Source organism: Kogia breviceps, chromosome 19, assembly GCF_026419965.1.
Source record: "Kogia breviceps isolate mKogBre1 chromosome 19, mKogBre1 haplotype 1, whole genome shotgun sequence".
NCBI classification, from domain to species: Eukaryota; Metazoa; Chordata; class Mammalia; order Artiodactyla; family Physeteridae; genus Kogia; species Kogia breviceps.
Window position 1 is genome coordinate 39,280,839 of NC_081328.1, and position 23,761 is coordinate 39,304,599.

Consider the following 23,761-nt stretch of genomic DNA (forward strand, 5'->3'; position numbering starts at 1 on the left):
CTGAAGCCAACCTCTTCTCTTAGAGTCTGAAGGGCACCCGTGAAACGGACTTTCAAGTCCTCCTTGCCCTACTCGGCCCAGGCCCCGTGAGGCTGGGTTTCGGATATAAGTTTCCGCGCATCTCCCAAGCCCCCGAGCTCCCCTCCTTAGCAATGCAGGCGCCCCACCCCATGAGAAATCTCGCGAGAATCCCTTGCCGAACCTAAGTTGAGATGTTTGGCCTTTCTCAGGTTCCGTATCTCGGAGTCGCAGCACCGGAACTAATGTTTACTGGTCGTGGCTGGGGAAGCCTTCGCGGTGGTGCAAGCGGAACCAAGGCCCGGAGGTCTCAGTAAGTAGGACCCGAGCCTCAGCGTCCCCCTTTAGTACCCTCCTCCGATTCCTTGAAGATCCTGGTGCCGCTCAGGAAGAGCGCCCGGGATTTCTGGATCCCCAGCCTTATGACTCAGGGTCTCCTGCCGAGTTTTCCCCTCCCGGGGTTTCGATGCAATTCAGCGAATTCACCGTTCCGTCTGAGAAATGATAAAACCGAGATTTAGAGCACAGCCCCGAGGCGCCGTTTGCCAGGTCCCGTCCCCTCCCCCGGGTTCCTCTCGATCCGCCCTGGGAACGCCATCCCTGCTCCAGGTCTCCCTCTCTTGGGTCCGAGTCCTCCTACAGTCTTCGGCCTCAGACACATAGTCACCCTCGCCTCGTCTCCCTGACTGTCCGCAGGCCTGGGCAGCATGGCCGTATTCCGGTCGGGCCTCCTGGTGTTGACAACGCCGCTGACCTCCCTGGCCCCTCGCCTGGCCCCCATCCTGACCTCGGCGGCCCAGTTGGTGAATCACACGCTCTATGTACACCTGCAACCGGGCATGAACCTGGGCGGCCCGGCTCAGCCCCAGTCCAGCCCCGTGCAGGCCACGTTTGAAGTTATCGATTTCATCACGCATCTCTACGCTGGCGCCGACGTCCACAGGCACCTGGACGTTAGAATTCTGCTGACCAATATCCGAACCAAGAGCTTTCTCCCTCCCCTGACCAGCTCAGTCCAGAACCTGGCCCACCCGCCGGAAGTGGTGCTGACCGACTTCCAGACCCTGGATGGAAGCCAGTACAACCCAGCCAAGCAACAGCTAGAGCGTTATGCTACCAGTTGTTACAGCTGTTGTCCGCAACTGTCTTCGGTGCTCCTATACCCCGATTATGAGCCTGGAGTTATGCCCGCGGGGTCCCTGGACGTCCCCTTACCCTCCACCATCAGCTCAGCCTCCCCCGTGGGCAGGTCTGCCAAGCAGCCAGTGCGTGGCCACCAGCGCGGTGCTGTGGGTGGCACCTTTGACCGCCTGCACAACGCCCACAAGGTGTTGCTCAGCGTCGCGTGCCTCCTGGCTCAGGAGCAGCTTGTGGTGGGAGTAGCAGACAAAGACCTGTTGAAGAGTGAGTTAGAGAGACTGAGTTAGGGCAGTCTTACTCTCCCCCCAGGCCAAGATTGAGGAAGGGTGAGGCCATCCGTTACTTCCCACCCCTCCCAAATGTCACAGTGCCTGGCGCTCAGTTGGCACTGAGGGAATTTTGTTAAATGAATAAATGCATCTTTCTAGGTGTGTGGTCTAGTCACCATTCAGTCAGGATCCCCCAAATGTGTAGCCAAGGAACCTGCACTTTTAAACAAATTCTCCAGGTGATGAATCCTAAAGTTTGAGTCCCTGGGAATACATGGATGAGTAAGTTGTAGGTAGCAGTGGCATAGGCAGTCAGAGGAGCCTCTCGGAATTCTCCGGCTCTTGGAATTCTCCATCTGACTCTGATGCCTCCTGGCACTGCTAGTTCTCTGCACAGGCACCAGCCCTTGCAGCACTCTTGTGCCTGCCTGCTGCCTCCTCATAGCTCCCCCGTCACGGACCACTGCCCAGCTCCCCTCTGGAGATAGGATGCTTAGGGACACTCTCCCCTAAACTGGCCCACGCTCTTCCTCCCCAGTAAAAAGATCTCACTGTTCTTCTGGGCTCCTTCCCCAGGCAAGTTGCTCCCTGAGCTGCTCCAACCCTACGCAGAACGCGTGGAACATCTGAGTGAGTTCCTGGTGGACATCAAGCCCTCCTTGACTTTTGATATCATCCCCCTGCTGGACCCCTATGGGCCCGCTGGCTCTGACCCCTCTCTGGAGTTCCTGGTGGTCAGCGAGGAGACCTATCGTGGGGGGATGGCCGTCAACCGCTTCCGCCTTGAGAATGTAACCCCTGAGGGACACTGGCAGAGGGGGTGGGTGGGAGGGGAAGCCGCTGGGGGCTGTTGGGAGTATGGGACTCCAGAGGAGGAGGGAGAGGGCTCAAGGTGGTGGGAAGAGGCAAGGAGGAACTTCCCAGCTTGCCCTCCGAGGCAAGTTTTACCTCTGGGTAGGCAGGGAAGGATAAGGCGATAGATTTGTCCTCATCTCACCTCTCCTTCTCTCTCCTCACTCTTCCTTTGCCTCAGGACCTAGAGGAGCTCATCTTGTACCAGATCCAGCTGCTGAAGGACCTCAACCACAAGGAAAACGAAGAGGACAAAGTCAGCTCCTCCAGCTTCCGCCAACAAATGCTGGGAAACCTGCTCCGGCCTCCACATGTAAGCCTAACCCACCCGCCTCCCACCCCTTCCCCCGCATGGGTGGGCTGGGAATGCTGGAGAGGAGAGACTGAAGGGTTCAGCCTCAAACCTGAGTCTGGGGACCCTAGTAACTGTGGGGTTCCCTCTTATCTACCCATAGAAGAGGCCAGAGTTCCCCCCAGGTTTCTACGTGATTGGGCTGACAGGCATCAGTGGCTCTGGGAAGAGTTCAGTGGCTCAGCGGCTGAAGGGCCTGGGGGCATATGTCATCGACAGTGACCACCTGGGCCACCGGGCCTATGCCCCGGGCGGTCCTGCCTACCAGCCAGTTGTGAAAGCCTTTGGAACAGGTAATAACTGGGGAGGGCTGGAGGTGGCCTGAAGTGAGGAGATGGCCTGGCCTCCTTGCCCAATCCTCTGTCTCTGTCGTCCAGATATTCTCCATAAAGATGGCATTATCAACAGGAAGGTCCTAGGCAGCCGGGTGTTTGGGAACAAGGTAAACACACACCTCTCCAAGGGCTCTGCAGCTGCTGCTAGACCCAGAGATTGGGACCCAGTGGACCTCTCTGGTCTGGCCCAGAATGCCAGTTTCCAATCAACTGTTTCCAACTACCTCCTCCCTCGGGCTGGCTCCATCTCCTCCGGGGGAGGGTAAACTCTGCCCACCCCTTCCATTCCCTTTCTCAGAAGCAGCTGAAGATACTCACGGACATTATGTGGCCAGTTATCGCAAAGCTGGCCAGAGAGGAAATGGAGCAGGCTATGGCTGAGGGTGAGTGAGCAGCCCAAGGGAACAGCTAAGCAGAATCTCCCCCGGGAGCTTCCCCACCCTAAATCAGACCATCCACTTTCCCTTGGACTGTGTTTCCTTGGTTCTCTGACTGGTAGCAAGTGGCAAGGTGCTGCTGGCAGTGACTGGGGTCTCCCCACAGGAAAGCATGTGTGCGTGATTGATGCCGCCATGCTGCTTGAAGCAGGCTGGCAGAACATGGTCCATGAGGTGTGGACCGTTGTCATCCCTGAGACTGAGGTATCTGGATCCCACTCCCCACTCTATCCCCATTGTAGCCCGCATCCTGCTCTGAACCAGTGGGCTGATGAATGCCTTGTCTGCCCAGGCTGTACGACGCATTGTGGAGAGGGATGGCCTGAGTGAGGCTGCGGCTCAAAGCCGGCTGCAGAGCCAGATGAGTGGGCAGCAGCTTGTGGACCAGAGCCACGTGGTGCTGAGCACCTTGTGGGAGCCTCATGTCACCCAGCGCCAGGTTGGTGCCCAGGGAAAGGCTGGGTTGTGGGGAGGGAGTCTCCAGTGGATGCTTGTATGATCCTGTCCTCTTTTCTTCCCAACATTCTGGCCTGTCCAAAGGTGGAGAAAGCCTGGGCCCTCCTGCAGAAGCGCATCTCTGAGGCACCATCAGGCCCATGACTGACAGTGAGCTTTCTGTGGGGCCAAACTGACCCCTGGAGCTGATAAGAGATCCAGTGATGATGGCGAATTGGGGCCTTGAAGCTCACCCTAGCTGGAGCCTAGAGAGCTCTGCTAAGCTGGGCAGGGCAGGGCTGGGCCTGCTGGACACAGGAAGCCTACCCAGCTTGCCAGTGTTTGGCCGACACTGAGAATGTGGCTCTTGGGGGAGCAGGCCCCCTAGCATTGTGCCATCCTTGCTCTTGCCCACAGGTCTGTGGCACCCATGGTGGGCTGGGACCAGGGCAAACACTGAAACTTGTTACAGAATTAAAGGTGAATGTTGCTAGGTGCTGCCTGTATGGTGTTTACTTCCTGCTCCAGTGCCTTTGGGTATCTTTGTGACCCTTTAGCCACAAGCGCAGGGCCCTGGCCTGAGCTGGAAGCCAGGAATGCAGTGGTTAAGAGCATGCCTTTTGAAGCTAGCCAGACTGAGGCCAGCCTTGGCCCTATCACTGACTAGCTGTGTGCTTTTGGATACGTTCTGGACTTTGTAGGTACGTCAGTTTTCTTAGCTTACAAAGTAGCATGACTTGGCTAACAGGCTCTTTGAAAGCGTCAATTCCACAACTATCCTGCCAGACTCTGGACTGGGCGTTGGAGGAGCATCCTACAACAAGCCACGCGGGGCCTCTGGCCTCACAGAGGTTGCACCCCGGAGGGGTCGGACGACGTGGCCAAGACTGCAGGTCCGGGAAACTCGTCCCGGTCCTCGGGAGCCGGCTGGCCTCGGCAATGCGCGTGCGCGCAACTCTGCGACACAGTGCGGACAAGCCTTTTGAGGGGACCCCGTTTCACCGAATGTGTTTCATGTCGCGGCGGCTGGGACGCCTGCCCTGAGGGAGGGCAGGGACGGGCGGGTAGGACGGCCCCAAGACCGCCGGTGTCAACCCCGACACCAAACCGGACCCCAGGCCTCCACCGGCCGCGGCGGGTGTGTGGGGGCGGGGGCGGGGAGGCGTCCTCCGGGTCGCGCATGCGCAGCCGCCCCGCCCCGCCCCGCCCCCCGCCTCTGGGCCGTCGGTTGGTGGGTTTGGGTCACGTGGGCGCGCCTCGCCGCTTCCTCGCCGCAGGGGGCCAGCCTGCGGGCAGCTTTCCGGTTCGGTGGGTCGGAGATGACGGAGCCGGGCGCCTCTCCGGAGGACCCCTGGGTCAAGGCAAGCCCCGTGGGCGCGCACGCCGGCGAGGGGAGGGCGGGTCGGGCTCGTGCACGTAGGGGGTCCGGAAGACGAGGGGACTCCCTGAAGTCCCCAGAGCTACCCCTGCTTTCCGGGCCCCGGGGCTGCAGAGAAGACTGCTCTCACCCCGCGTGTGCCAAGGTGGGAAGACAACTGAGGCGTGTGCGCGCGGGTGTGAGGGGACGGGGCTGGAGGACTGGGGGTGTGGAGTGGGCGGACGGGGTCCCGCCAAGGGGCGGCGCTCCCGCGGCCTAGCCACTCTTGGCTCTGGGGGAATCATGCGGCTGCCCGCGCACTCCAGGGGTGTGTTTGTGTGTGTGTGTGTGCGCGTGTGTGTGTATCCTTCGGCTGCCCCCGCACCCCAGAGGTGTGTGTGTGTGTGTGTGTGTGTGTGTGTATACACGCGCGCAGGGGCGGAGGTATGACGGGCTTCTCCCTTGCTCGGTGCCGCAGGTCGAGTATGCGTACAGCGACAACAGCCTGGACCCCGGTGAGTGCCTCCCCCACCGTCTTCAGCTCTGGAGAGACACTCCCATTTCAGCCCTATAGATTTAAGTGGCCTTGCCAGCCACACCTGAGCACAGTCCACTGCCCTTGAGCTGAGCGGGCCTGAGCAGCGAGGGAGGAGGAGCTGGAGGAGAGGGGCAAGAAGCATCCGAGGGTGACACCTAGTTCCCTGTGTCCTGGAGCAGGGATGTGATGGAAGTAGTGACAGCTGGTCACTCACCATCATCACGCCCAGATGCCACTTTGTGAGCCAGGAGGTATCACTGCAGGCCTGTGGAGCAGTGTAGACACCTAGGGACAGGAGCACTGCGGAATGTCACGACAGGAAGTGAGTGGGTGGCACAGTATGGCTGACTTTTGGGTTGAAGGGGAGAGGTCAGTATTTAAGGCCCAGGAAGCCATTATGCCCACAGGTGTCTGAGGGCCTAGCAGGGCCCCTCCCTCTATCCTACCCCTTAGTGATTGGGGCCTCTCTTTTCCAGGGCTTTTTGTAGAGAACACCCGCAAGGGGAGTGTAGTGTCCAGAGCTAATAGCATCGGTTCCACCAGTGCCTCTTCTGTCCCCAACACAGGTAGGCAGCAACGTCCCCCCCCACTCGGGGGAACCAGAAATAACTTCATTTTAGTATCTTTCCTAGACAGGGCAGCTCCAGCCGTCCACGTGGAGGCGCTGGAACCCTAGTGCTAGAAGCAGGGTATCGCCATCTCTCACCTTACCTGGGATATTAGGTTCTTGTATCTATCTGCCATCTCTGGGCACCAGGTTCTTCTTCCCAGCTGGGGAAAAGTGGGCTAGATGGGCCCCACTGGGCCCCAGAATGACCTCTTCCTGCCCCCAACTCTGAGCGTAGATGACGAGGACAGCGATTACCACCAGGAATCCTACAAGGAGTCCTACAAGGACCGGCGGAGGCGAGCACACACCCAGGCTGAGCAGAAGAGGAGGGATGCCATCAAGGTGACTGGGGAGGCCTGCACCTCAGCCAGCGCAGGAGGGTGCTGCGTGCTTCGGGTCCACTCTGCCTTGACCCCGTCAGGCAGCCCCAAGCAGGCTTGGGGGCAGCTAGTCTAGGCCCTGGACATGAACTTCTCCCTCCTTCCCACTCCCTTTGAGTGAGTGAGCATGGAACTTGGTATCATGGAAGAAAAACTTTGTGCCCATTTGCCTTAACCCCTCAGTTAAGGAACCCATGTCCCCTGCTATCTCCACAGAGAGGCTATGATGACCTACAGACCATTGTTCCCACCTGTCAGCAGCAGGACTTCTCCATTGGCTCCCAGAAGCTCAGCAAGGCCATCGTTCTGCAGAAGAGTACGGCCAGGAGAGCACTGGAGGGCTTGGAGCCAAGGGGGCTGTGAAGGCTAGCGCCTCGGAGCCACTTTTGGCCTGGCCCTGGTGGGCTGGTTGTAACAGGAGAGGTGGGGTCTGGGGGAAGGGGAAGCACGATCAGCCTGGCCCTTCTGGTTGTGCCCACCCTCTCTTCCCTCCCCCACTCCAGCCATTGACTACATCCAGTTTTTGCACAAGGAGAAGAAAAAGCAGGAGGAGGAGGTATCCATGCTACGCAAGGACGTCATGGCCCTAAAGATCATGAAAGTGTAAGGGGGGTGCTGGGCTGGGGGAGCCAGGGCTTCTGGTTCTGAGGAGACTCTCCTGAGGCCTCTTCAGTTCACGCCCTTCACTTTGTTCAGAGGCCACATCAGATAATATTTTCACTCTCTCACCTGGTAGGCAAGACTCTATCCCAACTGTAGCAGATACTCTGGAAACGCCGGTGGGATTAATGAAGGGAAGGCTGGAGAGGGTGGGTCACCACGTCTGAGGGAGAGGCAGTATCTAGCTGATGTTGGATACCTCCCCGAGGCTCTCTGGGAATCTCCTTCCCAGGGGAGTAGTAGGGTAGCGCTATTACTCTCCCTGGGCCAGTAGAGCTGCTGCAGCCCCTTAGCCCCGGCCTGCTCGCTTTCAGGAACTATGAGCAGATTGTGAAGGCACACCAGGACAACCCCCACGAGGGGGAGGACCAGGTCTCGGACCAGGTGAAGTTCAACGTGTTTCAAGGCATCATGGACTCCCTCTTCCAGTCCTTCAATGCCTCTATCTCCGTGGCCAGCTTCCAGGAGCTGTCGGCCTGTGTCTTCAGCTGGATTGAGGAGCACTGTAAGCCTCAGGTATGGGGCAGCGGTGGACTCGGGGTTGGGGGTCTTCCCTCAGGCACAGTGGCCCAAGCCAGTGTTTGTTCAGACAGACAGGGTAGCAGGTTTTAGGTTTCTTGAGGATATTTCTACAACTTTCAGTATTCTTGTTTTCCCTCTTTGCTTTCTAGCCCAGTTTTTCCTGTTAGGTTTCATTTGGCAAGAAGGACTAATGCAAGGCCTAGCTCTTGGCCTTTGTTCCGCCCACATAGTGGCAAGTAATGGCAGCCTGAGGCACTCCTCCTTGGCCGCCCAGCAAGTAAGCCCCGATCACTTGCGGCAGCCTTACTTGGGGTTTTTGGAAAGATTCCTGGCCCCCACCAGGCCCACTAAAGTAGCTTTCCATGGGATTTCTAATTATTATTTGTAACGGAGAGTGTGTTAATGGTTGCACTGAGTCTTCCATTTTTGAGGCCTGGTTGCTTTTTCTGAGGCTTGACTTGTATCTGAGATTCTCACTTTTTTGTTTCCCAACATTTTTTTAAATGTAATTTTTAAAAGTTACACTCCATTTACACTTATTACAAAAAACATTGGCTACATTCCCCGTGTTGTACAATACCTCCTTGCAGCCTTACACCCAGTAGTTTGTACCTCCCACTCCCCCACCCCACTATTGCCCCTCAGCCCCACCCCGCACTGGTAACCACTAGTTTGTTCTCTGTATCTGTGAGTCTGCTGCTTTTTTGTTATATTCACTAGTTTGTTGTATTTTTTTAGATTCCACATACAAGTAATGTCATACACTTACATGTGGAATCTTTCTCTGACTTATTTCACTTATTATAATGCCCTCCAAGTCCATCCATGTTGCTGCAGATGGCAAAATTTCGTTTTTCTTTTTAGCTGAAGAGTATTCCATTGTGTGTGTGTGTGTGTGTGTGTGTGTGTGTGTGTGTGTGTGTGTATACCACATCTTTATCCATTCATCTCGGTTTTTTGCAGGGTTTTTTTGGTACTTTTAAAAATTTTATTGAAGTACGCTTGATTTACTATGTTGTGTTAATTTCTGCCATACAGGAAAGTGACTCAGTTATACATATATATATGTTTTTTCATATTCTTTTCCATTATGGTTTGTCACAAGATATTGAATATAGTTCCCTGTGCTCTACAGTGGGGCCTTGTTGTTTATGCATCCATCCTATATACAGAAGTTTGCCTCTGCTAATCCCAAACTCCCACTCCTTCCCTTCCCTACCTCCCCCACCCCCACAGCCTCAAGGCTGTTCTCTGTGTCTGTGAGTCTGTTTCATAGAGATGTTGATTTGTGTCATACTTAGATTCCACATATAAGTGATACCATATGGTATTGTTTTTCTCTTTCTGACCTACTTTGCTTAGTATGATAATCTCTAGGTCCATCCATGTTGCTTCAGATGGCTTTATTTCATTCATTTTTTTATGGCTGAGTAATATTACATTGTATATATATACACCACATTTTCTTTATCCATTCACCTGTTGATGGATGCTTAGGTTGCTTCCATATCTTGGCAGTTATAAATAATGCTGCTGGAACATTGGGTTGTGTATATCTTTTCGAATTAGTGTTTCTATTTTTTTTTTTTTTGATATATACCCGGGAGTGGAATTGCTGGATCATATGGTAGCTCTATTTTTAGTTTTTTGAGAAACCTCCATACTGTTTTCCACAGTGGCTGCACCAGTTTACATTCCCACCAACAGGGTACGAGAGTCCCCTTTCCTCCACATCCCCACCGACATTTGTTATTTGTATTCTTTTTGATGATCGCCACATTCTCACAGATGTGAGGTGATACCTCATTGTGGTTTGTTTTTTTTTTCTGGTTGCACTGGGTCCATTGCAGCATGCGGGTTCTTCTTCATTGCAGTGCATGGGCTCAAGCTCATGGGCTCAGCAGTTGTGGCGCTTGGGCTTAGTTGCCCTGTGGCATGTGGGATCTTAGTTCCCCGACCAGATCTTACCCGTGTCCTCTGCATTGCAAGGCAGATTCTTAACCTGGACCATGAGGGAAGTCCCTCATTGTGGTTTTGATTTGCATTTCTCTGATGATTAGTGATGTTGAGCATCTTTTCATGTGCCTGTTGGCCATCTGCATTTCCTCTTTGGAAAAATGTCTACTCAGTTCTGACTTTTTTAAAAAAAATTTTATTTTAGTTTTGGCTGCGTTGGGTCTTCGTTGCTGCTCGCGGGTTTTCTCTAGTTGCGGATAGCAGGGCTGCTGTTTGTTGCTGTGCGCGGGCCTCTCATTGCGGTAGCTTCTCTTGTTGCAGAGCACAGGCTCTTGGCGTCCAGGCTTCAGTAGTTGTGGTGCACAGACTTAGTTGCCCCACGTCTGCCCATTTTTTTAATCGGGTTGTTTTTTGGCCATACCATGTGGCTTGCGGGATCTTAAGTTCCCCAACCAGGGATAGAACCTGGGCCACGGCAGTGAAAGTGCCAAGTCCTAACCACTGGACTGCCAGGGAATTCCTTGGTTATTTTTTTGTTGCTGAGTTGTATGAGCTGTTTATATACGTTGGATATTAACCCCTTATCAGTAATATCATTTGCCAATATTTTCTCCTATTCAGTAGATTGTCCTTTCGTTTTGTCAATGGTTTCCTTTGCAGTGCAAAAGCTTTTAAGTTTAATTAGGTCCCATTTGTTTATTTTCACTTTTATTTCCTTTAGGAGATGGATCCAAAAAATATTGCTCCAGTTTATGTCATGAGTGTTCTGCATATGTTTCCCTTTAGGAGTTTCATAGTATCCAGTCTTACATTTAGATCTTTAATCTATTTTACTTTTGTATATGGTGTGAGAAAATGGTCTAATTTCAATTTTTTACATGTAGCTGTCCAGTTTTCCCAGCACCACTTTACTGAACAGGCTGTTTTTTCTCCATTGTATTTTCTTGCCTCCTTTGTTGTAGATGAATTGACCTTGAGTGTGTGGGTTTATTTCTGAGCTCTCTATTCTGTTCCATTGATCTGTGTGTTTTTGTGCCAGTACCATACTGGGTTTTTTTGTTGTTTTATTTTATTTTATTTATTTATTTTTGGCTGCTTTGGGTCTTTGTTGCTGCATGCAGGCTTTCTCTAGTTGCAGCGAGCAGGGGCTACTCTTCATTGCGGTGCATGGGCTTCTCATTGCGGTGGCTTCTCGTTGCGGAGCACGGGCTCTAGGCACGCAGGATTCAGTAGTTGTGGCATGCAGGCTCAGTAGTTGTGGCTTGCAGGCTGTAGAGTGCAGGCTCACTAGTTGTGGCACACTGGCTTAGTTGCTCTGCAGCATGTAGGATCTTCCTGGACCAGGGATTGAACCCGTGTCCCCTGCATTGGCAGGCGGATTCTTAACCACTGTGCCACCAGGGAAGCCCACCATGTTGATTACTGTAGCTTTGTAGTATAATCTGAAGCCAGGGAGCATGATGCCTCCAGCTCTATTCTTCTTTCTCAAGATTATTTTGCCTATTCGGCTTCTTTTGTCTTTCCATACAAATTTTAAAATTATTTGTTCTAGTTTTATGAAAAATGCCATTGGTATTTTGACGGGCTGCAGTGAATCTGTAGATTGCCTTGGGTAGTATGGTCGTTGTAACAATATTGATTCTTCCAATCAAAGAACGTGGTATATCTTTCTATCTGTTTGTGTTATCTTCAGTTTCTTTCCATCAGCGTACAGGTCTTTTACCTCCTTAGCTAGGTTTATTCCTAGGTATTTTATTCTTTTAATGTGATGGTAAATGGGATTGTTTTCTTAATTTTTCTTTGATACTTAAATGCAAGAGATTTCTGTACATTAATTTTATACCCTGCAATTTTACCAAATTCATTGCTGAGCTCTAGTAGTTTTCTGCTGGCATCTTTAGGATTTTCCATGTTTAGTATTGTGTCATCTGCAAACAGTGATATTTTATTTCTTCTTTTCCAATTCGGATTCCTTTCATTTCTTCTTCTCTGATTGCCATGGCTAGGGTTTCCAAAACTGTGTTGAATAAAAGTGGTGAAAGTGGGCATCCTTGTCTTGTTTCTTATCTTAGAGGAAATGCTTTCAGCTGAAAGCATGTCCCAACATTTTTATTGTGAAACACTGTAAACATACTGCAGCATTGAGAGAATTTTATAATGAACACTCATATATCCCCCACCTGAAGTTTACCATTAACCTTTTTTGTATTTGCTTTATCACATAGTAATGCATCTCTCCATCCCTGACTGACTCCATCCTGTTTTGGGGGCATTTGCAAACTGTAGACATCAGTGCTTCCCAGGTTTTTTGTTTTAACTGTACTCTAAAGAGCACATCTGGCTCAGGCAGGCGTCACTGAGCAGCTCTGTGCCCTCCCCTGAGCATGATCTCTCTTTCTCTGCTGCCCCTACCAGACCCTACGGGAGATTGTGATTGGTGTTCTACATCAGTTGAAGAACCAGCTTTACTGACCAGCTCTTGGAACCTGCAGAACATCCAACAAGAGGCCTTGAGTCTCCTACTTGGCCATGGAGCCACTGGGTTTATGAGATTGGACTGTGACACTGCACACCAGTCAGCTGCTTTCTCCTCAGTGTTTGGCTCCCCAGCTCCCCCCCAGCCCCATCTTCAGTGGGGCTGGGGAGGGGGGAAGGTTATTATGAAAGCTTTGATTAATTTATTATACTGACCATAGATCTCAAACCTGCCTAGTCTTTCCCCCTCCCCATAGAAGTCCTCGGGATGGGGTCTGTTCTGGGAACCCTAAAAAGCTCCTGGCCTCTCCCTTTTTCTAAGCCTCAGATTTCTGCTCATATTTGATAACTACTGTTTGCCTGTTTTGGTCTCTCTGGCAACATTTAGCCTAAGTTTGGCCATTTTGGCAGTAGTTGGATGGTAAGAAAGGAGTAAGGGAAAATACTTTCACAGCCATGAAGGGTGAAAGGTGGCCTCATGCCTAGGATACGGCTGCCTGGTCAGCCCAAGGTGAGGCCAGAGCTTTCTCTGGCCAGCTCAGGGCAGGGCTGCCAGGTTCCTGCCCTTGCCCCCTACTCTGGGTGGTGGAGGGAAGCAACCTCCTCACCCACTCCTGCCCTCTGTGTCCCCACAGGCAGTAGCACTGCACATCAAAGTCAAATGTGACACAACACTACGTGTTAAATTTTTTAATTTTTCTAAACACCAACAATGCAATTTTGCTAAAGTTACAATTTTGGAAAATTGGCCTCAAGACCACTCCCAGGCTTTCTGTCAAGTGTATGTGGGTCTCTACCATCTCAGGGCTGCCTGCATTTCTCCCAGGACTTGGGGTGGGGTGAAGGTGGGTAGAGAAGATTTTCTAAAGGTCTCCTGGAGTGTAGAGCCCAGGAGAGTCCTGGGTGAGGCCCTGGGCTTCTTGCATGCTGTGCATAGTAGCCTCTCTCTGCCTTTGTCCCCCAAGCTCTCTTTTGCCTTCCTCAGGTTTGATATCTGGGAGGTTTGATTATCCAGAGGAAATTAAATATTTTTATATCAAATTATATTACAATAAATATTGCCAAATGCTTTCCTTTTGCATTGTTCCCCATCTAACTGTTAAGTTCAGGCAGTCGAAACGTGGATGATGAAATGAGTGAAACCATCCTCTCTGGGCCACCAGTGCTCCACCCAGTACTTGGTGTGTGCCCAGAAGTGGACAGCAGCAGGAACTACAACTAAGCTGACCTAAACAAGGCAGCCAGTCCAGGACATGTCTGTTCCCAGGCCTGCCAGAGGGCCTCAGGGATCTGGGAGCTTGAGGTTGTAATCTTCATCTGTCTCTATCCCAACTTCCTCCTAGAGGGGCAGCGAGACAAGTGAATGAGACCTCCCTGGACACAGGCCCCAGGGGAGCAAGGAAGGGAGAACACCACTTACAAAAAACTGCTTCTTGCTCTTGGGGTATCCTTCAAGGATTGCGTCAGACAGCTCTGTTGCCTGACAAGAAACAAAACCACCCCCTTTCAGATGGGCAGCACTCGGCAGGCCTGACGGGTCCATGATACGGGGCAGCTGTTTCCCCGGTGGCTGCCGCCGCCCAGGGCCTGCCTAGAGTTCCCCCCGCACTTACCATCCTCTTGCGCTTCCTCCACTCCTTGCAGTACCTCTGCCTCTCTCTGTACACCTAGACAGGGAAACAGGTTCCTCTGTCCCCCTCAGCCCCACAGCAGCCGCTGGGGTCAACCCTCCTCACTTTGAACCTGCACAGGCAGCCCTCCCGGCTCCACACTCCCTCCCCACCCACCTGCTCTTTCTCTTCCGGCGTCACGTGTTTGGTGGCCGCTTTGATGTTCTTCAGTCTCTCTGTGTAGCCAGCACATTCCTTCTTTAACTCCTGGATCTCTCTCTGCATCTCCGGTGTGGTCAGGGCACTAGTTAACTCCTTCAGCTCTAAAACCACATCCCTCGGAGAGGTCACTGGCTACCCTGAGGTAGGAGACCAGGCCTCCACCTTGCTCTGGGCTCTACACACAGGGTCCAGAATGGGTCCCATGTTCTGGAAATCCTCAAGAGAGATTAAGGCTTACAGAATTGTCAGTTTATTCTAGTTTTCTTTCCTTCCCCATCTACAAATAGTTGAGGGGAATGAGTTTGACTGTTAGCTGTAGTCAGTTAAAGAAGCAGAGTAAAGGGAAGTGTGGGAACCGTATACTGGTACTCACAGTAGGGAAGGCAAAGGCCTGTCTTGCCCAGTTGTCTTCAAAAGCCATTTAGACATTGATTTTAAGGTAATGCCTATTGCAGCCCAGCAAAGGGATCTTTGCTGCAAGAAGACAACACTGCAGTCAAAAAACCCTTCACTTGCTAATTCCTGACCTCAGGCTGACCTGACACTAGGGGTACCTTCTGGGGGTTGCCCAGTCCTACCAGCCTCCATGTGGCGGCAGCTCTGCTGCAAGCTCTGCACCTTAGCAGTGAGGGCCACGATTTTGGCATCCAGGACTTGGAGGTCAGCATCACTGACCATGTCAAATTGTTCCTGCCAGAGACAAAAGGAAAAATAGAAGCAGGCTGATGGGAGAAACAAGAAGGGAACCCCCATTTGGGAAGGCAACATTCATACACACTCAATCTGAGACTCCCCAACCCTCCAGAGGGCCTGGGAAGATAGAGGGTACTTTTGGGCAGTCATTCAGTTTAGTACCAGTCCACTCAAAAAGCTGTAAAAGAACAAGTTGAGACCTGATACTTGCCCTCAAGGGGTTTCGAGGTTCAGGATACTGAATAATAGGACAGAAATATCTTTCAGGTTACTGGCAAAACCACTCACTGGGCTGAAAGAGTAAAGGAACCTTCTTCTCAAGGTGATGATACCTAATTATGGGTTTCCACAATAGGAAGAATCTGGACAGGTGAAGAGGCATGGTGGGAGGTATTTAGATAAAGGATACCAGTGAAGTCTGAGGAACCCCTCCCATGAGACCAGCAGCTAGAAAAGGCCTGTGCTGGGGCTCTGCGGGGTCTTGTCAGTGGTGATGAGCAGCAGAATGGAAAGGATGGGAATGCCAGCCCAGGCGGTTTGGACTCTACATTCAGGTGAGGTAAATAAACCATGAGGGCAGGAGGCAGCAAACTACAGCCAACAGGCCAAATCCTGTCAGATGCATGCTTTTGAAAAAGGTTTATGGAAATGCAGCCACATCCACTTGCTTACATATTGTGACTGGCTGGTTTTGCTCTACAGTGGCAGACTTGAGTACTAGTGACAGCTGTGTAACTGGGACAAGAGACCATCTGACCTGCAAAGCATAAAAATATTAACTGGCCCTTTACAGAAAAAAAAAAGAAATCTTGCCAACTTCTTTAAGGGATCTTCAATAGAGCAGTAATATAATGAAACCTATTTGAGGATAATTAGCCTTGACAGTGGATGTTAAATCCTGTGGGGTTACGGAGTAAAAGAAGATGAGAAATGGGGTCTGCCCCAGAACAGCTTCAGTTTTGTGAGGGAGACAAGTGAAAAGACAATTACAATAGAGTCTGCCTCAAAAGAGGTAAGTGCCCAAAGAAGGCAGTTAGCTCACAGCATTCTGGGAAGGTTTCCGGAGGTGATGCCTGCGTGAAATCCTAAGGGATGAGTAAGAGTGAGCTGGGCAAAGAGAAAAAAGGGACTCAAAAACTCTGAGCAGAGGAAGGACAGTGAGCAAAGGCCACAGGAGTAAAACACATCTAAATGGTCTAGTATTGATGAATGGAGACATAATAGGGACAGGAGAGGCTAGAGGCAGGCTGGGGCCAGGTCTCCAAGTGCCTTTTATCTGTTCTAGGGAGCACTAGAGTTTTCAGTAGGGAAACGGCATGACTAGATTTGTACGTACATAGATTATGCTGGCTACAATGTTTAAGATATGTTTAAGGAGGCCAGGAGTTAGGAGGATATTGCAGTAGATGAGGAGCACCTGAACTAGAGCGGTGGTGGCAGCTGGTAAAGGAGAAGATGGATTCAAGAAGAGGAAAACAACTGGACTTGATGGCTGACTAGGCATGTGAAATAAGGGAAGTTAAGAATGGCTCCCCGGGGGGCTTCCCTGGTGGCGCAGTGGTTGAGAGTCCGCCTGCCGATGCAGGAGACACGGGTTCGTGCCCCAGTCCAGGAAGATCCCACATGCCGCGGAACGGCTGGGCCCGTGGGCCATGGCCACCGGGCCTGCGCGTCCGGAGCCTGTGCTCCGCAACGGGAGAGGCCCGCGTACCGCAAAAAATAATAATAATGCTTCCCCGGGACTTCCCTGGTGGCACAGTGGTTGAGAATCTGCCTAACAATGCAGGGGACAAAGGTTTGATCCCTGGTGCAGGAAGATCCCACATGCCACGGAGCAACTAAGCCCGTGCACCACAACTATTGAGCCTGCGCTCTAGAGCCCACGAGCCACAACTACTGAGCCTACGTGCTGCAACTACTTAAGTCCACGAACCTAGAGCCTGTGCTCCACAACAAGAGAAGCCACTGCAATGAGAAGCCCACACACAGCAACGAAGAGTAGCCCCCACTCGCCGCAACTAGAGAAAGCCCACACGCAGCAACGAAGACCCAATGCAGAAATAAACGAATGAATGAATGACTCCAGGGACTCCCCTGGTGGTCCAGTGGTTAAGAATCCGCCTTCCAATGTAGGGGACGGGGTTCGATCCCTGGTCGGGGAACTAAGATCCCACGTGCGGGTGGGCGGGGGGCAGTTAAGCCCCCCACCGCAACTAAGACCCAATGCAGCCAAAAGAAAAAAAAAAAAAAAAAAGAATGACTCCCCAGTCTGGCCTGGGTGAAGAGTGATTCCATTAAGGGAGAAGAATACAAGAGGAGCCAGTTTAGGGGAGAGATGAGGCATTCTCCTTTGGCAATATTGATTCTGAATGGCCTGAAAGGCATCCAGGTGGTGGTGGGGCGGGTCTGGGCTGGAGATACAAAGTTAATTTCACATGTGTTTACGGAAAGGGGTGGAGACAGAAGGAAAATAATTTGGAAGACTGTGGTTCTCATCTAGATGATTGGGAATAAGAACTTCCAAGGATAAGTGGACCTCGATAGCAACAACTCAGGATCTTCTGTCCTCTATCATTTTTCAAGTCTGGAAATCTCGTGAAATTTGGATGACAGCAAAGGGGGTCCACACTTTGACTTAAAGGCTGGCTGGGACCCTTTTAATGGCCTAAGACCGGTGAATTTCACAGGATGCTTCAATTCTCCCAAAGAGAGTTCATACCAGGGACTGATTCACCTAATGCCGGACTCTCACACACGTGCTAATCTGCGCGTTTCCCTCACCTGGTCAGCAAAGTATATCTTCTGCTTGCCGTACATCTTCTCTTTGATCTTGCCTTGTTGGGCCAGCTGGTCCAGCGCCTTCACCACCGCCTGGCAGAGGGGAGGGGGCGGAGAAGTCGGGGGAGTGACTTCGCCCGGGCTGGGGAATGTCACCAATGATGCGGGAAGCGCACGAAGAGCCTTAGGAAGCCCAAGGCTAGAATGGCAGCCTCGGGAGGGGAGGAACCCAGGCTGATTCGAGGGGTCCCAGGGGAGGAATCCCAGGAGAGGGCTCACCGCCTTGCCCAGTCCGTGTTCCCGCTGCAGGTTCCCGAACACGTCCTGGGCGCTGTAGGGCCGGTTCTGCTCCTGTAGGTACCTCAGCAGGATCCCGCAAGCTACGGAGAGAGACGAGGCAGGGAGGGGCTCTCTCAACCGACCCCTGCCCGCCCTCCTCCCAGGTCTCCCGGCGCCCACGGCCGTTACCTCCCGCCACGGCTTCCGCCCGGCCTTTACTCATGTCCTTTACCGCCACCAAACTCCTAAAGCCGGAAGTTTCAGTTACTCGGGGCAACGGCTCCTTCCGGCGAAGGGCCGGGCTGGCCTCAAGTGGTGATTGGCGGAGGGAAGCCTTCGCGAGGGGTGGAGCAGCCCTTCCCGGACACCGTAGTTCAGCTTGGCCGGGAACTCGGGCGCCCATGTCTCGCTGGCCGGGTCCCGGTCTCTGCCGTGGAGGCGGGGCGCGCGCTTCGAACCTCTCCCTTACTTCCCTCGGAACCAGGGCTGTAGGGAATCACGCGCTGGAGTTTCGGGACCCAGTTATAGCGGCCGCTGAGCACTCGTGACCTTGAACTGGGCTGAGTATTCGAACGGAAAGAAACCTCAGCACCACCTCCCGCTGGGCAAGCGACTTGCTCAAGGTCACAGGGCCAGTTACCTACGGACGTGTCCCCTCCCACGGCCCAAACCTTTCAGTCGGTTTTTCTCATTTTTTGTAAAACGGCAACAAGAGGTGTTTGCAGGAGGGGGTTTATGAAGACAATAGAAGGGGTAAGCGCCCTGGAAAGAATAACGCTGCCTTAATTTGCCCGTTACCGAGCTTCGCACACAGGGGGCGCTCAGCACATGCTGTGGTTGAAGGTAGGGTTGGGAGGGGGCTGCTCTTAAGCCACAATGCTTGTAGAAGTTTCCTCTTGGCCGAGACAATCTTAACGGCAACACCTGGCAGGTGTTTTCCACTCCTGCCCACATCGGCCAATGGGACAAAGCCTGAAATAAGTATTTCTAGTTTCTGAGGTCAGCTGAAGGCCAAAGAGCAGCTGTTGAGTTGCAGTCTCAAACAATCCAGAGGGGCATGGTCCTACTTTTTAAAGCTTCTATTACCTAAAATTTCATTAGCCTTTGAAACCTGTGCTTGTCTTCACACGTTTAGGGGACAATATTAAGAATTAGAAATGACGGAACTGCAGGCTAGATGTCAGCCAAGAGTGCAGGTTATGCTCACACCTGAGCTCTCCTGGAGAGGCGAAGCAGCCTCCCACCATGGGGACTGTTCTGACCACCACAGAAGGAAAAACAGGGATGGATGGGCACGTGGGTCCCTCACACATGGGCTTCCTCTTTGGAGGCTATCACCTCCTCAAATTAATATCATCTCAGATTAACAAGGCCTACCAAGGATAAGACACCATTCAACATCAGTCTCTTAAAAGATTGTTCTCATACAAGATTTATTCCCCAGCACCCCTCCCTCCCTCATCCCCATCCCAATTCACAGTGGAGGACTAAGGAGATTCAGAGCAGGATCCGCAGGTACAAGAAACACCTTCCAAAGATTTTGCTCTCCTTCCTTCCCTCCCTCTTGCCAATTCCCAAGGCCCAAAGCTAAACACACTCATGCAAACACACCAAGTCCCACACCTCCTGTTTTTTTCCACATCAGAGCTCAACTTGTAAGACATCTGGGCTCTGGGAAGAGAGAAGGTATCCAAAGTCTGCTTGAGAACACTAAAGTGGGGAGAAGCCGTTACCCTAACCTTCCACAAAGGGAACTGACTATGAATCAGAAACCTAGCTCTTCTCCCTTCTCACCGTTGACTATTTTCACTCCCTGGCCTCTACCTTGTCCATCAACCAAGAGCAAACATGTTAGCACACTCCCACTTGCAGCACGTGAAAATGGGCTCTGTCCAACATCCCTCACCCAGGTATAGGGGTGTTGGGGGAGTGGTCCCTGAGGATCAGCAAAGGGTTAATGCAGAGGGAAAGAGGACAGAAGAGTTCAGCTTGAGCTCTGATTGGGGAGGCACAGGTTTAGAACTAATGACCTTTTTAAATTTTTATCTCACGTGATTTTATTAGGGGCAGTAGAACAGATACCCCTTACAGGGGTCTCTGCTGATTAGAGACACATTCTTGCAAACTGGGCTCATCCTTAAAAGAAGCCCTCCCAAAGTGGGAAGGAGTTGAAAACAAAATTATTAAAGGAGCTGAACAAGGAGTAAGAATAGCTGGTGCAAGAAGAGCTGGTGGCTCCTGGGATGAATGCCACTGAGCCATTTGTAAAGTGCTACTCTGACATCGCCCATGTGGGATTATTGCTTCTCCAAAGGAGGAGCAGGGGAAGGAACAGGGACATGGAAATGGGTATGGTATGGTATTGCTTTGCTCACTGCTCAGGCTGATGGGCAAATGGAGCCAGGGGTTAGCAGCACCAAAAATAACCAGGCAGCTCCAAAAGATTCAGTGAGACCATGAGATATAGAAGCACTCACCCTCCCAGCCAGCTGACTCCATGGCCCAAAGTAATGTAGAAGAGGCCCACCCCCACCTCATGTTCACATTCTTAAATTTCACAACAATATTTTGGAGCACTGGAGGTTAGGCCTCAAGAAATGAGGATGGGCTGGGGCAGAGGGAACAGGCCTGCTCTGCAGAACCAAAGGACAAGCTTGCTTAGAAAAAGGCAAATCAAAGCATGGCTTAGCAAAAGAGGAAGATGACAGTGTAACTCTCCCAGCTGCCTGACTTGGAGCTCTCGGGAGATGATAAAGGGAGGGAGGAAGGAAGGGATGTATCACTGAGGGCTTCTGAGCACCCATACTTAGAAGCACACAGCAGCGTCCCCTCAAAAGGGAACCAATACCCCTGACTACTTTGTTCCCCAAAAATACCACCATCCTGACGGAGAGAAGTGTCCCTCAGGGGAGCACACTCTCACTTCAGTGACTTGAGCTCAGAAATCAGTGTCCAGCTGGTAGCAGAGGAGTGAGTATCCTCTCTCATCAGGCCTCTGAGCATCTGCCAGGCTACTGAGCATACATATATAATTCAGGGGCTGGGACCTGGGTTCTTCACTTGCCCCTTCACCTTAAGTGGAATGGGGAGAAAAAAAAAAACCTAAACCACAATGACCCCCCCAAGGGGAGTCTCTGCCTCAGTGGCTCCTGGAACTGGCAAGGTCCAGCTGATTCAGCTCCGACTGGTCCAGAAGTTCAAAGTCATCCCCCTCAGCATCAGTGTCCAGGTCTGAACTGGGGGCCCGGAGGACACCTCTTGTGGCTCTCCGGGGAGGTAGGCCAGCAGGGCCTGGCTGGGAGGCCCCTGACAGGGCCAGCTGGATCATGCCCTGGGAGACCAGGCTAGCAAGGTTGCTGGTGAGGTCGGATCCTGCAGGCAGGGCGCCAAGCAAAAGCTCTGGCAGTGCAGCCTCATCCCGGCTGGCAGGGGGGCCCTGAGGCTCCTCGGCTCCTGGTGGGGAACGGTACATCAAGCTGGGCATCCCGATGCTGGTATCGTCCTCATCATCCAGGCCAGCAGGATCCACATTAATGGAAGGAAAGTCTGGAAGGTCTCTGGCAAAGGATTCCTCTGGATCACTGTGACCATCTAGGTCTGGGAGAACAGAGGAGTGTCTGAGACATGGCAACTGCCTGGCATTCCTATGCCCCAGCCCCACCAAGTCATCTCCAAGTAACCAGATGTTTCCACCCTGGATTTCTGGCACTGGTCAGCTTTCCCCCTCCACTTATAGACTGCTGTGACCTCTACTGGCCAGAGAACTCCCCCTTTCTTCCTCTGCTATGTCCTCCATAAGCCTAGAATCTGAGGCTACTAAGGGACTGAGCATTTCTAGGAGAGCAGCAGTGCCATGTGGCTGGAGCCATACCCCTAAAGCTGCTCTGCCACCTGATCCACAGCTCAGAAAACAGGAAAAGCGGGGGCAGTATCCCCGCTGCCCGGGAAGCTGAGAGGCAACAGTCAGGGCCAATATCAACTTGGGTCCAAGGTTCCTCTACCTTCAGAGCCTTCTGTTAGAGGTGTCTGGCCCCGTGAAAGATTGAATGTGCCGTTGTCTGTACAGGAGACCTCAGCATCCGAGTGCTCAGAGTCTGTGATGGCCAATTCCCTGGCAACAGTAGAATCATCCAGCTTAGGAAAAGAAAAGACCAACACGCCTGAAGAGATGGTGCCATTAGAAGCAAGCACAGTTCCCCAGTTACAGCTTCACCAGTGAGCTGGCCCTAAAGGCTACCCTAAGGCCAACAGTGTAACCAGGCATGCATGGGGACTTCAGTCAAAACCTTGACCCCTTTTAGGCTGCTCCCCCAGGGAAAACACCCTTTTTCATCAGTCTTGAGCACAGGAAGGAAAGCAGTCTTGGGTGTCACCAGCCACTTACTCTTCAGCAAATAATTGATCCAGAGAATACTTTTCACAGGTGGCCAGGAGGATATGCACATTGCCTGACCTAAGGCGAGCTGGGCTGTTTAAAAAATGATCACGCCAGTTGCAGAAGTTCTGCCATGATGGCAGGGGTTAAAAGGAGGCATGGAAGAGGGTGTGCTGGTCACCAGGCTCAAATTGAGATTCTACATACAAAGTCCCAATATAAAACTAGCTTCTCTCCTCACTGCTCTTGGGGCAGTGAGGTCCTTGGAAAAGGGCAAGAAGCTGGGTCCCTGGAGAGCCCATAGGGAGCTTGAAAACCTGGTTACTTTCTAAACATGAGTGCCAGATGGTTAAAAAGGAGCTAAAAAAAACTGGCCAGTGATGCAGCTCCCACACCCAAGATACCTGAGGACAGAAAGCAGCAAGTTCCTCTTCACTGTCACTGTGGTTGTCCCCAACACGTTCTGGGTGTAGACCTCTGCGGCGCACTATGTGGAAAGAGCAGAAACGCCCTGACACCTTCCCTTGAGGGGAAACCCCTACCCCTTTGGATTTCAAAGGCATAAAATCAGAACACGAGAATGAACCCCCTAAGCCTACATAACAACGCCTGAGGGAGGAGCTGCTGAGCCTAAGTGGCAAGGTGAGCTGGTAACACAGGAGAAAGATCCCTCTTCCAACATCCCTCCCTTTTTGTTCTGGTCAGATGATCAACTACCAGGCTTGTCAACAACTCTCAGGATCAGCTAGGGACAGACCAGATGTCAATGTGTAAAGCGGACACTGTCACAGAGAGGGCAAAGGGAGATGCCCCACCCGGGCTGAATTAGCCTTTTGAGAACTGGTACTATTCAACTGGCTGCGTCAGGGGGAGCTGGGCCTTGGTGCCCATGTGCAGGGCTCTTTGAAGGCCAGGGTTTAATGAAAACCCAACCTGACTATACCACAGAAGAGAGGGAGAAGTTCGCACGACTGTCCCTCGTGTGTTGGAGGATCCTGGGCTAGTACACTTCTGGCTTCTGAAGCCAGTTTTTTTTTTGCGTTACGCGGGCCTCTCACTGTTGTGGCCTCTCCCGTTGCGGAGCACAGGCTCCGGACGCGCAGGCTCAGCGGCCATGGCTCACGGGCCCAGCCGCTCCGCGGCATGTGGGATCTTCCTGGACCGGGGTGCGAACCCGTGTCCCCTGCATCGGCAGGCGGACTCTCAACCACTGCGCCACCAGGGAAGCCCTGAAGCCAGTTTTTTTTTTTTTTTTTTTTTTCTGTATGCGGGCCTCTCACTGTTGTGGCCTCTCCCGTTGTGGAGCACAAGCTCCGGACGCACAGGCCTAGCGGCCATGGCTCACGGGCTTAGCTGCTCCGCGGCATGTGGGATCTTCCCGGACCAGGGCACAAACCCGTGTCTCCTGCAGCGGCAGGCGGATTCTCAACCACTGCGCCACCAGGGAAGCCCCCTGAAGCCAGTTTTA

At 52.3% G+C, this 23,761-nt stretch overlaps 4 protein-coding genes across 13 annotated transcripts in view; 2 read left to right on the forward strand and 2 right to left on the reverse strand.

The window, feature by feature from the left end:
• The first annotated feature begins 230 nt into the window (after positions 1-230).
• COASY (Coenzyme A synthase) lies at positions 231-4,334 on the forward strand. Of its 3 annotated transcripts, none has more exons than XM_059048256.2 (10): positions 231-331; positions 715-1,422; positions 2,004-2,218; positions 2,461-2,592; positions 2,735-2,924; positions 3,009-3,073; positions 3,265-3,349; positions 3,510-3,607; positions 3,696-3,842; positions 3,944-4,331. In XM_059048256.2, the coding sequence occupies exons 2-10, from the start codon at positions 726-728 to the stop codon at positions 4,001-4,003; spliced, it is 1,689 nt and encodes a 562-aa protein (XP_058904239.1). In that variant the 5' UTR covers positions 231-331; positions 715-725; the 3' UTR covers positions 4,004-4,331. The 3 variants fall into 3 exon arrangements, 2 of the variants coding, with proteins under 2 accessions (XP_058904239.1, XP_058904241.1); XM_059048258.2 differs by lacking the exon at positions 231-331 and adding an exon at positions 458-586 and having other exon boundaries at positions 3,944-4,334; XR_010838135.1 differs by lacking the exon at positions 3,510-3,607 and having other exon boundaries at positions 243-331; positions 3,646-3,842.
• A 728-nt stretch (positions 4,335-5,062) lies between these two features.
• Positions 5,063-13,406, forward strand: MLX (MAX dimerization protein MLX). Of its 4 annotated transcripts, none has more exons than XM_059048296.2 (8): positions 5,067-5,199; positions 5,674-5,710; positions 6,210-6,299; positions 6,579-6,685; positions 6,940-7,039; positions 7,227-7,326; positions 7,698-7,899; positions 12,277-13,406. In XM_059048296.2, exons 1-8 carry the CDS (start codon positions 5,158-5,160, stop codon positions 12,331-12,333), a joined length of 735 nt encoding a protein of 244 aa, XP_058904279.1. In that variant the 5' UTR covers positions 5,067-5,157; the 3' UTR covers positions 12,334-13,406. The 4 variants fall into 4 exon arrangements, with proteins under 4 accessions (XP_058904280.1, XP_058904279.1, XP_066877105.1 ...); XM_067021003.1 differs by having other exon boundaries at positions 5,081-5,361; XM_059048297.2 differs by lacking the exon at positions 6,210-6,299 and having other exon boundaries at positions 5,063-5,199.
• PSMC3IP (PSMC3 interacting protein) lies at positions 13,012-18,203 on the reverse strand. The gene is made up of 8 exons (XM_059048299.2): positions 18,108-18,203; positions 17,919-18,019; positions 17,643-17,732; positions 14,747-14,858; positions 14,124-14,269; positions 13,950-14,003; positions 13,757-13,816; positions 13,012-13,675 (listed from the first exon to the last, which is right to left on the reverse strand). The coding sequence occupies exons 1-8, from the start codon at positions 18,139-18,141 to the stop codon at positions 13,619-13,621; spliced, it is 654 nt and encodes a 217-aa protein (XP_058904282.1). The 5' UTR covers positions 18,142-18,203; the 3' UTR covers positions 13,012-13,618.
• A 1,117-nt stretch (positions 18,204-19,320) lies between these two features.
• RETREG3 (reticulophagy regulator family member 3) overlaps positions 19,321-23,761 on the reverse strand; it is a 56,745-nt gene continuing 52,304 nt past the window's right edge. For 4 of the 5 annotated variants that reach the window (XM_067021006.1, XM_067021005.1, XM_059048270.2 and 1 more), the window contains 3 exons: positions 22,698-22,780; positions 21,920-22,052; positions 19,322-21,515 (listed from right to left, as the gene is read on the reverse strand). In XM_067021006.1, the coding sequence (XP_066877107.1) occupies positions 21,058-21,515; positions 21,920-22,052; positions 22,698-22,780 (674 nt within the window). In that variant the 3' untranslated portion in view covers positions 19,322-21,057. Of the gene's footprint in view, positions 21,516-21,919; positions 22,053-22,697; positions 22,781-23,761 lie in introns of all 5 variants that reach the window. The other variant, XM_059048269.2, reaches the window with a different exon arrangement.

Coding starts and splice junctions, on each gene's coding strand:
- PSMC3IP (XM_059048299.2), bottom strand. CDS start 18,141: ATGAGTAAAGGCCGGGCGGAAGCCGTGGCGGGAG. Junction 14,004..14,123: donor CGCCGGAAGAGAAAGAGCAG/GTGGGTGGGGAG, acceptor TTCCCTGTCTAG/GTGTACAGAGAGAGGCAGAG. Junction 13,676..13,756: donor AGAGCAAGAAGCAGTTTTTT/GTAAGTGGTGTT, acceptor CTGCCCCTCTAG/GAGGAAGTTGGGATAGAGAC.
- COASY (XM_059048258.2), top strand. CDS start 520: ATGATAAAACCGAGATTTAGAGCACAGCCCCGAGGCGCCGTTTGCCAG. Junction 1,423..2,003: donor AGACAAAGACCTGTTGAAGA/GTGAGTTAGAGA, acceptor CTCCTTCCCCAG/GCAAGTTGCTCCCTGAGCTG. Junction 3,843..3,943: donor CTCATGTCACCCAGCGCCAG/GTTGGTGCCCAG, acceptor GCCTGTCCAAAG/GTGGAGAAAGCCTGGGCCCT.
- MLX (XM_067021003.1), top strand. CDS start 5,158: ATGACGGAGCCGGGCGCCTCTCCGGAGGACCCCTGGGTCAAGGCAAGC. Junction 6,300..6,578: donor CTCTTCTGTCCCCAACACAG/GTAGGCAGCAAC, acceptor CTCTGAGCGTAG/ATGACGAGGACAGCGATTAC. Junction 7,327..7,697: donor GCCCTAAAGATCATGAAAGT/GTAAGGGGGGTG, acceptor GCTCGCTTTCAG/GAACTATGAGCAGATTGTGA.